This window comes from Barbus barbus (genome assembly GCF_936440315.1).
Source record: "Barbus barbus genome assembly, chromosome: 47".
NCBI classification, from domain to species: domain Eukaryota; kingdom Metazoa; phylum Chordata; class Actinopteri; order Cypriniformes; family Cyprinidae; genus Barbus; species Barbus barbus.
Window position 1 is genome coordinate 17,414,821 of NC_136725.1, and position 15,704 is coordinate 17,430,524.

Below are 15,704 nucleotides of genomic sequence, written 5' to 3' on the forward strand. Positions count from 1 at the left end.
TTAACAATATCAAGTTAATCTGCAAGTTACCTGCAAGCTGAAAATAACATCTGCACCTAAAAAGAAGAAAATGAATGCAATTAAAACCATTAATTATATCTGTAAATTATATTATAGTAATATATGAAATGATATTAATTAAATCTGTATTATTTTGGACACTCATTCACAACAGGGAATGTTTTGTTTATTTGGGGGGGGGTTGTGAAAGAGAGACAGTGATACAGACAAGTTTATATCTCTGCCAGAGCTCACTGTATGTTGAAGAACAAAAAGATGTCTGGGTTGTGTGTGTGTGAGTGTTTGAGGATTGCTGGGGTGCTCATGCAGCTTTTCGTGCAGGTAACGGGAGCACCTGCGGCCACCGCTAACTGCCATCCGATGGGTTAAAAGCTCTGACTGGAGGAAGACGCTCAGAGGAGACGCGGGGTCCACTGGAGTCCCATCGGCTGAGAGAAACCTGTGAGACAGAAGCTAATTATCCTCTAAAGCAAAAAGCCAGTTGTGGTTCAATAACTCCAGCACGCTGCCAGCCAGATACTGCGTTTCCTTGGCAACGCCTCCACAGCAGTACTGCAGGCATCACAGAGAAAGGCAGGCGGTCACAGGGTACACAGGGCAGGATGAATCGGGGAGGAAAGACTTTATGAGTGACGGGCCGTCCTCTAGACTGATGCAGGGCAATTACAGGCCATTACATTCGGCTGAGATTGATCTGCTTTCTTTACATTTGGGGTCCCAATAACGTACTGTATGTATAAAATAATGGCATTTTCAAAATTACTTTGGTTTTCTGTTCAAATTCTTGTAATATCTCTGTCTGACCTAATCAAACCCCCAGCAGACAGATTTTATCAAAGCTTTAATTGTTGGACCACAAAGTAGACACACGTTTTTGAAATATGATTGATATCAACTAAAGGGACACCTGACAAAAACACACACAATCATTCGTACCTCTGAAAACCATTGTGTGAATACCATCCAATCTTGATGTTTGATGTACGTTATCAAGTCTAGAATTAGTTTTCATCCAATTACTAAAAAGGAAGTACCAATCTGACACATCAAAGCACATTTTGAGATTTTGAGCTCTTCCTAGCTGAAGCTGGTTTAACCATCAAAACAACACAATCATAAAAAAGAAAAAAAGAAAAAAAAGCTGGCTCTAACAAATAAAGATTCTTTATCGGTATTGATGGTTTCATGAAGCACATTCATGAAAAACCTCCTTGAAACCTTTCCGTTCCCTTTGGAACCTTTATTTTTAAGAGTGTATGTTGGAAACCAGTATATAATGGAAAGTATCTTCTTCATACCAATAGCCAGTGAAAGTTAAAAGAAACACAAAGTGTGTGAAACAATGATTTTCCTAATAAAAAAGTTATATATTTATTTCATACCAAGTATAGTTCAAATCTATTAACATATTTACTGATGTATCGCTTGAGACTTACTGATATAAAAATGATAATTAAACTTTATTTAGAGAACTTGTGCAATGCAAACTGCTTAATATTAAGCTTAAAATATGTTTTAATGTCACTATTGATGAGGATTGTATGATCTTTGAATAATATCAGTCTTTAAATGCGAGATTTTTAAAGTGTAGCTGAAGTATACATGCACTAGTTCCACTTTAACACAATCAAATATGCTTCAGTATATCTTTAGCACTACTTCCGCAATATTAAAGTGCATTAAGCACAAAATTAAGTTGTTCCAATTTAGCAGAGTTTTAAATATACCAGTATAGTATAGTAAAAGTACAATTGCAGGGTAATTGTATGAAGTACATTAATAGGTAAATATATTTGTAGTATACTTATAGCATGAAATAAATGTAGTTCAAATACATTTCAGTATATTTATTTCTCACTAGGTTTAACAGTGGGTATGATGATTTCTTAATAGGCTCAATATGAGATGACTATAATAAAATGACTAATACATGGCCTCCAGTGGCTTATTGCTTTAATAAAAGGGTGACAACTAATAATGATGAAACAAGCTTTGATTAACACACAGTAATAATCGGAATGAACAAATTTTGTGGAAGTAATATGTGTAACGCAAGTAATATGACTTACAATGTGAAACATATTTGAGACTTGATCAGTTTTACTGAAATATTTTTGTTATAACCGATATGATAACTGGAACAGCATTTACAATAGAATCTCAAATTTCAAATTTTATATTTGAAATGTGAAATTCGGAATCAAAATGTAACGTACAGCACAGATTATCAATACCTGTTCAGTACTTTTGAGCACTAAACTAGAATTTGAGTATACTGGAAAATGAATGTTCGTCATCATTATGCTCATCAATATATTTTTCACTATGAACAAGTGCATTCTGTGTCAGTGGCAGCATCTGGATGTACAGAGACGTTCTGCACCTGTCATTTGAACCTGCAGTGAGCAGTGAGAAGGACCCACTGTTTCCTCTGACCTGCACTGATAACATGCACCACAACAATCCCAGACAACCAAAGGAAGAAAGATTCCTGTAATCCTGTAAATTCACCCGGCTCCTGCAGCTTCTCCTGCCTGAGCTCTCAGTGCTTAATCTACTTTCAGTACCTTTATCCCAGACAAATGTTAAGTTTATTTAAACCGCATGCGGTTAGCGAGAACACACACACTCACACACCATCAGCGGGCTCTTTTAATTCCTCAGTGGCCGGTCTTTATCTCCTGACATTTATCAAGGGAATCTTTCTTGCGGTCTATAACAAGGGCGACTCCGTGATTCTTGGGTGAACTAAACAATTCGATATCAGGTTAGGTATGTTTCATATTTCAAAATATTTTATTTACTGCTCTCTGTGTACATTGATATAGTACACATTTCATGTTATAAGTACAAGCATTTTTTATTCAATTTAAACTGCAAACAATTTCTTTGTCAACATTTCTGTCTTGTTGTCCATTAAAAATAAAACAAAATAATTTTACTTAAAAAGTTAATGTACTTTTCTTTTTAAGCACAAATCCAAGTCAATTAAGCAAGATTTATGCATAATTTATGAGAATTATAGGAATTATATATTTCATTATTCATAAAGTTATTTTATCAGTCCATGAATAGACTTTTCTCAGCAAAAAAGAAAAAGAAAAAAAAAACTTTTCTTTTAGCAAATCTGGCAGCCAGACAATTTATTAAACTATTAATAAATGTTTATAAAAATTAATAAAATATTAAACTATTTCACATTCATTCATTCAATGTTTGCATGTCTGGCTATCTTTCTGGATGCCCGTGTCCGTCTGAAAATGCTGGCCAGATTTATCAGCCAGAAAACAAACTATTTTTTGCTCTGATACACACAAATGAAACACAGTCTGATGTGCTGTCAGCCAAAAATGTAAATATGGAACCATGGCAATGAGGCTGAGACATAAGACCCCTGATGCTTGCTGGAGCATTCAGAAGTCGGGCCGTTTATTAAATAACAAAATCTTCGCTCCTGGCTGGATCCAAGTCTTTGTTCCTTTTCTCATCTAGCTGATGAAATGGTCCGTTTGTGTGTGTGAATGTGTGGGATGAGGGAGTATTTATGTGCTAGCTCAGATGAATAGTGTGAGCAGCAGCACACAAGATTTTATCTGTGCGTTGGCACTGCCAGCCTGTACCGAGTGTCAGACGAATCCTAATAAAACTGTCTGACCCCGCGTTGGGCACCAGGCTGGCGCTCGCCGGTCGTGGCTGACTGCTTGGTATGCACAGAGCATGGCAGAGCTTCAGCTGTTGCTGGGAGCTTTGTGGCACAGACCCAGCCTGATTAGTTGGCATCCACCATTGTTCAGAGTGAAACCAAGCAGGGGAAAAATATAATTAGAGAGAGAGACAGAGAGACAGAGAGAGAGAGCAATAGGGGGAAATCAATTGTTTTGAAACTACATTTCTAATGTGGGTAATTTAGCAAAATTAGGTTTTAACGTTAAACACTCCAGGGAGATAAAGAACAAAGCCAGGCGTTAGACTTAATGAGTTCACATCTTTAAAACAGGAATGAGCCCACAGCTTCGTGCCAACCGGACTCCCTAAAACTACCATCCGTCTGAAGTTCAATGTCATTTCTGCTCAAAAACAACATGACGACACATAAACATGGACGCCTTTAAACGCAATAAACTGCAAGCCGCGTTTTCTTCTAAGAAGTCTGGTGTTCAAGAGGTAATGAGGTCTATTCATAGAAATCGTTTTTGTGTAAATGAAGGTGTCGGCATATGTTGGTTCAATATGTCGCTCGTTTTTTTGCACAGACTTGTTTGGCTATGCATCAGACAGATTTTACGTTATTGGATTAAACAAAAAATTACATTACATCTGGTGGATACATGAGGATAAAGCCAAGCAGATTTGTTTCATAGTAGTGCAGGTGCTGGGATCTTCTACGAAGGGCGGCACTAGAAAAAATGGCTGTACGTTTTACCTTCATTTAAGAGATAATCTTTGGAAAAAATAAATAAAAAAAGATTACCAAATCTTAAAATCAAGAATGAATCAATTGTTAATCGCATACCAAAAGAAACTTGTGTGGGAATAACTGATAATCCTGGCCCTTCCTCCTGCTGCCGATGCGATAAAGGTCATTTATAGATGAGCTGCAGTGGCGACCAGACAGCCAGACAGAGCGATTAGCATGACGACCCTCTCCTGCACCCCTCACCCCAAAGAAAAAACACCTCAGCAGACATACAGGATCGAGTTTTATTTAAAAACCAGAAGAAACCATCATCATCATCATAGGCATGTGAACTTATTGAACATTCAATCTCTCAGACACGCCAGCGCCGCATTCTCTCTCTCGTCCACTGTTCTCTTATCTCTCACAGACATCCGTCCCACATCCGTCTCAGTCAGGACACGGCCAGGGGATTGAGTGCTTTTGCCCTCTGCCCAGGTCCCAAGAGCTTAACCTGTGATTTTCAGCACACAAAGCTCACAAGTTAGGGTCTCAGGGACCAGGAGGAGTGCAGCGGTGTCCGCACAGGTTAGTGACATACACACATACACACACACACACACACAAGTATTGCACGCTCACGTCTTCTTTCGTCCAGCATAACGAAGATTATTCCTAATAATGTTCGGCTTATGAAAATAAAATGTGCCTTATTCATTGCAGAGTTTAGAGTCACAGACGCGCAGCGCACAGGTATATCATGCACCAAATGACATGCACACAAAAGCAGACAAACCCCCCAAAAAAATATCAGGTGAGAGGAAACCAGGACGAGCGGTTGGATTTGAAGTTGTCCATCGAGGAAGCAGACATAGCCTTTGTTGGTCGAGAAAAGCCTCTAGTCAGATGGTCAGTCTCTCTGTCTGTCTTTCTCTTTGTCCTGTGTTTTTCATCCTCAGGATCTCTGATGAGCAGAACCGCTGGCCTCTGACTGCAGCTTCAGTCATGAACGTCTGTATGTGTACGTGTGTGTGTGTGTGTGTGTGTGTGTGTCTGTCTGTCTGTGTCTCGTCTCCCGCCATTGACTCCATTACACCGAAAAACTGTGTAGCGGCAATTGATCAGCCACGTTCAAGAGCCGGTAAACCGCCGTTTGGGCAAAATTAGCTAAAAATCAGCTTACACAGCTCCCCGCAAGACCACCCCACACCCACCCAGACAAGCAGCGCCTGCGATTCCCCCTCACTGCTTTTGAAATAAGTTGTCTTTTTTGTGACTTTATGAGTGAAGACGAGATCATGCAACCCCACAACACTAACTGCAAGCAAATCCAATCATGCACACGGGAGCCAAAACATGCATGTCATTTACACTGCAAATGCACATCTGATGCACACATACACACCTTGAAGACTCCTCCTCCCCCCACAAACAAGAAGCATCGTTCATCCTCAGGGACCAGACGGTGTGGACACTCCCGGAAATGAGAGCGGCCGCCACGTGCCTCACACACACACACACACACACACACACACACACACACACGCACGCACACACACCGTCTACCTTCAAACATGTGCCGACTTTGTTATCTTCAAGGGAAAAGAAAAAGAGAGAGAGAGTGAGAGAAAAAGAGGGAGGAAGGAAAAGCATCCTCAGACAGTTAGATGTCACCAGAAGAAGAAACTCGTGAGAACAGCATCATCTTCATCAGGACCACTGCACATGCTCTCGTCACTGTCACCCTCCTCACACTCGCCTGTCTGACACGAACCTTTACGCTGGCGACACACACTCACCCGCTCATCCGCCTCCAGTCTGGACACCTGTCCCGGGCATCTCTGTACCTGTACCTGGGCCGTCTGTGAGACCCGCTCTCACTCTCTCGGTGTGACTGAGTGCCAGCGAACGGCAGATTCTGCGGCGAGAGCGCTACACCCCCCCCCCCCCCCCCCCCCCCACCCGCCCTCCCCGTCTCTCTCCCTCCCTCCCTCCCTCTCAGCTCCACTTCCCCTCTGCACTGATCAATCCCTCACTTTCTCCGAAGGCTCAAAAAAATGCAGCCAGCCAGCAGCCAGAAATGGCGTCTCTCTCTCTCTCTCCGCAGCGCTCCGTGCAGCCACACGACAATCTGTCTGTCATAATATTGTGACAACATTTCCACAACTGATTGAGGAGGGTCATCCACCACCCCTCCGCCAAAGCTGCGGAAAAGTGTTTGACCGCCACAGTAAAGCAATTCGTAGTCATTTTTGTAAAATTACAGAATATCTATAGATCATCTTTAAAAATACAGAAATAAAATAAGGAGATGAAACAACATAAGGAAACAATGACAATTAAAGGAGAACAAGCTGACGAAACAAAGAAATGGGAGAAAAGGCCATTTAAACAAAACAAGGAGATGAAACATCAAAAATTGAATAATAAAAAGCTATTTAAACAAAACGAGGAGGAGAAACAGCAAAATAAAGAAAACAGTGAGAAGCAATAACAGAGAGAGAATTTTCATTTGTTTCTAGTTTGTTGTATCATTATACAACAAAAACCATAAAAAAAATGAAAATTTAAACAAGGAAAGAAACAACAAACAATAAAAAACAATGGCAAGTTGAAAAAAAAACAAGGATATGAAAAAAATAATGAAACCGTGGCAATTTAAACAAAGAGACGAATCAAAGAAACAAATTAAAATGTAAAAAAATGAGGAAAGAAACAACAAAGCAAATTAAAAGCAACTAAAAGAAAACATGGAGAAACATGTTGAAAATAACAGCCAATTAAACAAAATGGAGACCAAACTATTGTAATATGAACAAACTAAGCAGATCAACAAAAACAGCAATATAAACAAACGATAAGATGTTAAATAACTGAGTGAAAAACAATGCAAACAATCATAATCATGCAGCTGATTGTGAATCAAAAATAATAGGTCTCATGAGACATTAGCACAACAAATTTCTGCATAAACAGTTCGGTTTATTAGTTCATTTTCACATAAATTGGACTGAATTAATTGTTGTTTTCATGAATCAGGTCCAATGTATATATGCACATATACAGTATATAAAACATGCATTAGTGATAATATACACACTGCTAAAACTGATAAATATTAAACAAAAATAAAAGACAACATTTATACCCTGTGTGGTTCTCCAAGAACCAGACGCATCTTTATCTGTCTGGCAGTGGCCCTGAATGACCTCTGACCCCTCTGCTTGCATTGGGGGGTGTGTGAGAGTCGTGACCCCATCATAGAGGGGTGCTGGGTGCTGACTGCCCACCGCACACATCATTGATTATGAGCTTAATGCACAAACTCGCCACGTCTGTTCTACTGCAATGCAGAGCTCCAAACACACACACACACACACACACACACACACATAAAGCGAGAGAGCTCACAAACCCACATAGATTCAGTGTTTAAACTCATGCCGTCTTGGGCAGCGTCTGAACACAGGTTTGTCGATACAAGTGAGCAGCATACAGGTTCAAGCCTATCACACTGTAGGATGGAGAAGTGTGTGTGTGTGTGTGTGTGTGTGTGTGTGTGTGTGGGGAAGGTTGGTGGGATCAGCAGGGACCGAAAGGGAATGATGGTGATCAATCAACACACACACACACACACACACACACACACACACACACACACAGAGGCCATCAGCAGAGCGCTGTCACCACACAGTACCAGACAGCACACACACATACGCACAACAAGACAATGAACACTAAAACACCAGAAGGGAAAACACCATAAACCACTACACAAAGAGAAACACATTGAGTTTGACGTCCGTCTCTAATTAAACTGCGACTTTACAAGCCTTCAGACCCACTCAGAAATCTCTTATTTCTCATATCCTGGAACACAATTCTAGTCATATCAAAACACAATGACTCATTAACAATCACATACAAAAATGAGACCCTGAAGATGTGGATCTCTTTAATCACATCCAAACATTTTTTAACTATAACTTTTTACATTTTGTGAAGAAAACACGAGCTGAAGTCAAAAAACCAAACTGAAGTCTATATTTACATTTATCCAAAGCAACTTTGGTATACATATTATCAATCTTATTGCTTTTCCTGGGAATGAAACCTATGACCTTGCTAGTGCCATGATCTACAGTTTGAGCAACAGGAAGGCAGGAAGGTCCCTTTTTTGCCACACATCTATGGTTTTTCAAGCACTTTAATTGTCCACAAGTTGAAAATAGTATATCTGATTGCTTAGAAAAGGCACACAGCACCATTACCGTGGGAAGTAGGGGTGCTGAGGGTGCTGCAGCACCGTCTGGGGTGTAGCCCAAGAAAAAATGGGGGTACTGGGGGTGCGGTATAAAAATAAATAAATTAAAATTTTGTACTATGAATAAATGAATAAGACGGATATAGCCTGCATTGTACACAGTCTTTTTTTTTTTATTATTATAATTTTTTTAATGAAAACCACAAAAATAAAAGACAAACTTGCTTATATCAAATAAATAAATGAAACGTTTATTAACAAAAGTTGCACTTTTGGATCATAGTGTCTCGCATCACTCTTGTCACGTGTTGTCTTTGCGCACAAAATGTATTATCATAGCTTGATAATACATTTGTCACATGGACTATTTTAACAATGTCCTTACTACCTTCAATGGCCTTGAATGTTTCAGTTGCCTTGCTGTCTATGCAGGGTCAGAAAGCTTTCCTCAAAAATGTCTTAATTTGTGTACTGAACATAAACAAAGTTCTTACGGATTTGGAAATGACATGAGGTTGAGTAATTAATGACAGAAGTTTCATTTTTGGGTGAACTATCCCTTTAACATTAGCAGTTTGCTCAAATAGTAGTGATGCTACCTTATCAAACATCTAAACACTATTTATCAAATTCAGAATAATTTCATAGGTTTTAGTTCCATCAACATCTTAGAGAGACCATCTGAGTGCACAGGCACGCAGCGTTTAGGTCTGCTGAACGCAGGTCTTTAACTACTATAACATCTTGTCTGACTGGCTGGCGGCCCAGCACACAGGCCCCGCCCATCCAAATCGAACTCATTGATCTCTCATGCAGGGTCAGAGGTCAAATGCGTATCGACTGGAAAAAGTGTCATCAGCAGCAGCGTGGCCCTGACTCCAGACAGATCAATAGCACCTCTGTCTGCTACGCTTAGATTACTCTTATTCATCTGTCATAAATCTCAGCACCTCATCACCACGCTAACGTCTGGTGGCTCCTGAGGCAGCTGTGGCCCTGTTAAGGTCGACAGCGGTCTGGGACCAGTAGGTCATGTTCATCAGTGCTCCGCTCTCGTGTACAGGGTGCAAAAGGCTAGACGGCCAATCACAGACCTTGTAATAAGAATCAATAAGTAGGGTTTGGTCACACGTCTTGAAGAATCAGACAGAACTGGATGACAAAAGACATACTGTCTTAGTTAACCACACTACAGTGAATTTAAAGACAACTTTAACCAATTTATCTTCATTGTGTTTGATCAAAATGTTTTACCAAAACGCATTAAAATTGGACTTTTCTTTTCTTGCACACTTAACCTAGATAAGACTGAGAAATTAATACTAGCTAATAACATCACAGCCTAAAAAAAATCATGATACAATCAAATTGATTAAGAAAATCAAATTCTGCCACTGATTTTTCCCCCACTGAAAATTACATAGTTAAATGGATCGCAAATGTCACTTCATGCTGTTTTAAGGCAATCTGTGAATTACATATTTCAATACCTGTTTGCAAACAAAGCAGTTAATTTTGTACACATTTGTTCACTTCAGAAGTGATTTGAGCATAAAGTTTTACGATTAGTGTGTTTGCACAGCAAAACACTGACAGTGATGAAAAAATGACTCATTATAGAAACCCAACAAAGCAAGAAAACCGTGTTTATACAAGATCTTCTGCAATAAATTGCCAGTTTCTCCTCATTCTTGACACCATAATGTAAACAGACATGCACTTTGAATAAATAAATAAATGCCTGTACATCAAAATAGGAGAAACAGAAATATAGGTGTAGTGATCCATCTGCGTTTGTTTTGTTTTTTCTGATAAAAGAACATTTTAACATTTTATTATTGAGCAGCGTAAGACAGCGTAATCAGTGCAAGACTGTTCATGTAAACAGTTTGCTTATGGATATTTGTCAAAACTTCAAATGAAAATGTCAAAACAATACTTTAGCGGTTGACTTGACTGAAGAAAACCCTTCAGGACACTGATGTTCTTTGCCTTTTTGTGGACCCACTGCTCACTGAAACAAAAGCTTCAGCTTTCTCCCGATCAAATTCACTAATTTATTTGTTTAGCCATCACATAAATCTAAGCACAGCTGTAACCAACGAGTTGCAGCTCGACTCAGCTGCCAGCTGGACTTGGTTTTGCTGAACCAGCACGATTTCAAGCCGGGTTTGCTCCGCTACATCTGGAAGAGTCATCCGAGAGCAGAGGTGAAGGCGGAAAAATCCCTCCTAAAATAAAAGCAGCTTGACTCCCTCTGTCAGTTTAAACAGGAAACGATGGAATACAAAATGACGGCCTTTGCCTTCGATTCAACATACTGTGGCTAGTTCACCCAAAAAAGAAAACTATTTACCCTCTCTCATGTCGATCCATCCTGATTGACTTTCTTTTGTCTGTGGAACACTAAATATCATTTTTTTTTAAGAAAATCCAGGCTACTTTTTTGAAAATAATGAAAATGAATGAGGACCAGGGCTGTCAAGTGGTTGATAGTCAAATGATAGCTTTGTTTGAAGAACAGACTGAAAGTAAAATCCTTAACAGCTGAAAATCTCAATATGTGTCCTACATCTTCTTGTGATTGTTCACTTGAGTCAGATCTTTTCAATGAATCAGCTAATCTAGTTCACAAAACTGTTTTGAATGATTCATTCACAAACCAGTTCTTAAATTCAACTGACTCAATGATCCAGTCACAACATTGAACATTTTAAGTAAATAACAGTCAGTTTATTACATATAGCACTAAAGACTCAGAATATAGCATCATATAGAGACACATTGACGAGTTTGATAATATTTTTTGAAGTTTGGCAGTCTCTGTCCTCATTCACTTTTGTTATATTAAAAGAGCATGACATGAGGGTGAGCACATGAGTTTTTATTTCTGTGTGAACTATCCCTTTAAGAGTTTTGACTGCTGTGTTCTATAAATTAAATCCTAAGAGCATAAACAGAATTCAGATGCAAGCTGCATGAAGGTTTGGCTGACAGAGAAAGACAGCTGACGCCCGGCTAAAGGGGACTGAAGTGGACTTAAGCCTTGGGTAGAGGAGTCGCGTCTTTTCAAGCTTTAGAGGGGCCGCGCTAAGCCCTTTCCAACCCTGTCGTCGTGAGAGAGGGAAATCAATGACGGAGACTCTTACGCTTGCCCATTGAATCCTCATTTATTTCACTGCTCATTTGTCTGTGCTTAATTGATAGCAGTTAAGTCCCTTTCACCATGTTGGCTGTGTTGCTGTGGGGCCTATGTGTGCTTACAGACGCTTTCAGGCCAGACTAAAATACTTCATGAACACTGGACCTCACAGACTGCAGGCATTCATGCTGGAGACCCACCAACACAAGACGCCGGGCAGACATATGAGGCTTTTAAGTGCATAGCTTCAACACACCACTGAAAAATTAGAACAAAAGCTTATAAACCTACATTTTGGAAGCATACTGCAGAAGAAAACCTTGAGTTTGAATGCCAAAGAAGTGCCTGCTGCCAGATACTCAACAATTGATTTAAAAGCACTACTTTTAGCTTGGTAACATTCCCAAACAAGGAATTCAAGGAGTTTTCAAATGAGAATACAGTTTTTACATTTTATCAGCTCTTGCTTTCCCTGGGAATCGAACCCATGACCTTGGCGTTGCTAGCACCATGCTCTACTATTGGAGCTACAGGAAAGCCCATTATACAGTATACTGTGAAGCATTCAAGAAGTAGTGAGCTAGCATTACAAATATCAACCCACATCAATTACTTCACCAACTCTCATGGGAAGTGACGTCAGTGCTGATTATTAGAAACAGCACTGGATCCAGAAGCTAACAACACTGGTGCTATATGCTACAGTTAAGAGATTCCATTTCACACTCTGTTTATGGCCTGGGGCTCTGAAAATCCCTTTAATCCTCAATCATTCAGGGGGAAAAATAAAACTTGGATGTCAAGGTCTTTAGCAGGGCCACAGAAATACATCTAGAAGCTGACAGACTGGGAAACCGATGACAGACAGATCATGGGAAATTATTTTTGGATGCTAACAACTGAAATATCATGTTATATATCACTCAAAGAACTAGAAATGAGAAAATATTTGTTCTCTTAATGTTGTTTGATTCATATGTGCAGGTTTACTGCTTTTTAGAGATGTTCAGAACAACACTTTCAAAATCAACTAGTTATTGTGCTGTCAGAACAATTCATGTCTAATTCTTCAAAGAGAAAGAATTAGACAGGCAACTTTTCAAAGAGGGTGTTTCAATTCAAGAGCTACAGCACAGCATGCTGTCAACACACTAATTAAAGCAGAGCTGCTAAAAATATCAAAGATAAAAAATATTAAAAAAAAAAAAAACAAAATTATAAACAGCCATCACAAACGTCTCAGGGGAAAACAGACTGATATGCAGCAGTGATGACAAAACATTAGACAATTTGACATCACACTCTGTCAGCTGAAAGGGATCCTGGGTGATTTCTGTGGTGGTTCCTGCTGTTGTTTTAGTGATGTGTATTATATTACTAAAAATATTCTGTCCAACAGCAGATATGCACAACACAGTAAATGACAATGAAACTGGCAGCCTGTCCATCCTGAAGGAACAGGAAACATTAATTATCTGTATTACTCAGACTCATCTGAGTGATACTGCACCGAAAGCCTACAAGCCTATATCTATCTCTTGACTTTATGTGTTTAAAAGTGGGAAAAGCAAGCATATTCTGTAATTAGGGAGCCAGTGGATGCCATTTTGAAGTCTTGCTAGATGAAATGAGTGTACTCCAAGGAAAGCTAGAAGGTTGTACAGTTAACTCCCATGGTGTCATTCGAAACCATACAACCTACTACCTCAGCCTGGATGCACACGTCCACACTGCCATTCCTCTGGACCTCCTGGAGCAAAAACAACTTCTGCCCCTCCAGAGAAGAACCTATTTTGCATCAGTGATTTGATGCATTTGCAAATTCTCAACAGATCATCTATTTACAGCAGCAGTTCTCAAACCTTGAAGGATTCCAAATGACCCATCATTTGATTGGCTCATTAAACAAATAAAATAGATAAGACATGATCATAATTGATAAAAAGCACCAACACTGAATTTATTGACTGCTTAATCAACCTGGATAATGATGTATGTGTTGTCTCATTTAGTAAAGTATGCAAATGCACAGAAATTTTTAGCAAACAAAGTCAAATTTATTTAAATGAAAAGGTAATTTGGGCACTACTAAACCTGGCAATTGTTATAAGGTAGCTGGTGGCTTATGGATTTTTTATGTTGTGGCCCACCACCACCTAAAAAAAGTTTGAGAACCACTGCTGTAGCGAGTTCAAAGAGTGCGTTGAGTTCACCACAGTGACAGAGACCCACAGAATCGAGCTTGGGTTGCAGATTACGCCACAAGATCGGATCTACGGGTTTGTGACAAGTGGTCAGAGCTTCATATGAAACCCAATCCCAGGTCATACTCATGTCTCCGAGTCTTTGTGGATGAGCTATCAGATTAGATACACCACAAAAACATTCCTCCCTACATGAACAAAAAGTCATGGAGTCACTGTAAATATAGAAAGGAGGAGAAAGACAAAAACATCCTCCACTGACCTGGTCGAGTTTCAGTGGAGATGTATCCAGATGTATCCATGTATGACTTCTGTGCTGTGAAGAGAAAGAAACCACAACATCAGGAAACACGTTCACAGTTAAAAGTCTATAGCAAGTTCATAGAGTAATGCAATTCAGTTTTGTGTGGAAAAATTAAATTAAATGCTATTCACAGTTAATTTTGCTTCCATAATATAACATATTGAGTCAAATAGGATATTAAATGAGAAAAAAGATACACAGGGACTTTATTTAATCCAGCAAGAATGGACTGGATGAAGAAAAGTGTTTCTACATGACAGGTGGTTGCAGGGGAAGAGCTGAAAAATAAGAGGGCTTGATGATGTCATCTGAAATGGAAAGTCGTTTCAGAGGCGGAGCAATTTATTATATTTTGATAAATGATTACAAAGGCAAACATTCTTCCTTAGAATAATGTGTAGTTGGTGTAAATCAAGTAGAATAAGACCAGGGCCATGTGTTATGAAAGTAAATAAGGATAGATACACCAATTGAACAAAAGTTCAACACAAAGGAACTTAAATAAATGGAAAAAAATGCTTCACTTGAATCAAATGGTAAATTATTATAAGGCTACACAAACACTCTAGCTGGGAAATACTGAAAAGTTTGGCGGAAACAGCTTGTTTGAACACATCCCTGCCAGAGAACACCATGCGTGACTGTCTGTGAGAACAAGGTGAGCTTAGACAAGAACACAACGGTTTTAAAAGAAACACACAAGCTGTCGATGCGGGAAAAGTGAGCATTTCACAAACAGCTGCTGTCCTCTCACTGTCCTCTCTGCTTGAAGATGTTCATCGGACGTAAATGTTCAACTCACGGTACAACTGAGCCATTTCAAAGTGGGTGGCGGTTTTTGCACCCACTCGTTCACAGAATCATGACTTGTTTTACTGTTTTGGAAACAGTATGAGCAAAGATTTTATGCCTACGAAAACAACCTGTGAGATTCAAAATGAACACAGGGGACTGACATATAAGTGCCACTAAAATACTTTAGCTAAATAGGAAAGTCTACGTAGTCCGCCATTTTCTCAGCAAGCAAAAGACAAGAGAGGGAAAAAAAAGAGAAAGAACTCTCACTAGCATCGCTTTCCAAGTTTCTCCTTTTCTGTTCTGGCACCTTCACCAGTGGGTCACATGATGCTGCTCGAGCCCAGAAGCGTTCAGCTGATGTTGAGTAGACATCTTTTGTCTAAAATACAACCCTTTCGCCGAGCATTCCACGAATAAAATGCCACCTTCCAGGGGGGCTGAAAAGGGGTGGCGTTGGGAGTCATGGCAACCTCTACCTGGCACGATGCCCATCGTAAGGACAACAGGACACAGAAATCAGCTGAATTCAAACAATGATGCTAAGTCACTCAGAAGAGAAGAGAAGAGGAAACATC

General features: G+C 39.6%; 1 protein-coding gene across 1 annotated transcript in view; it reads right to left on the minus strand.

Annotated features, from left to right (window-relative positions):
• Positions 1–286: 286 nt before the first annotated feature.
• The window catches only part of LOC306865882 (uncharacterized protein), a gene marked incomplete at its 5' end in the record, with an annotated part of 49,138 nt that continues 33,720 nt past the window's right edge, over positions 287–15,704 (minus strand). The window contains 2 exons of the mRNA XM_079410704.1: positions 287–460; positions 14,290–14,343. Coding sequence (XP_079266830.1) covers positions 414–460; positions 14,290–14,343 — 101 coding nt within the window. The 3' untranslated portion in view covers positions 287–413. The remainder of the gene's footprint in view (positions 461–14,289; positions 14,344–15,704) is intronic.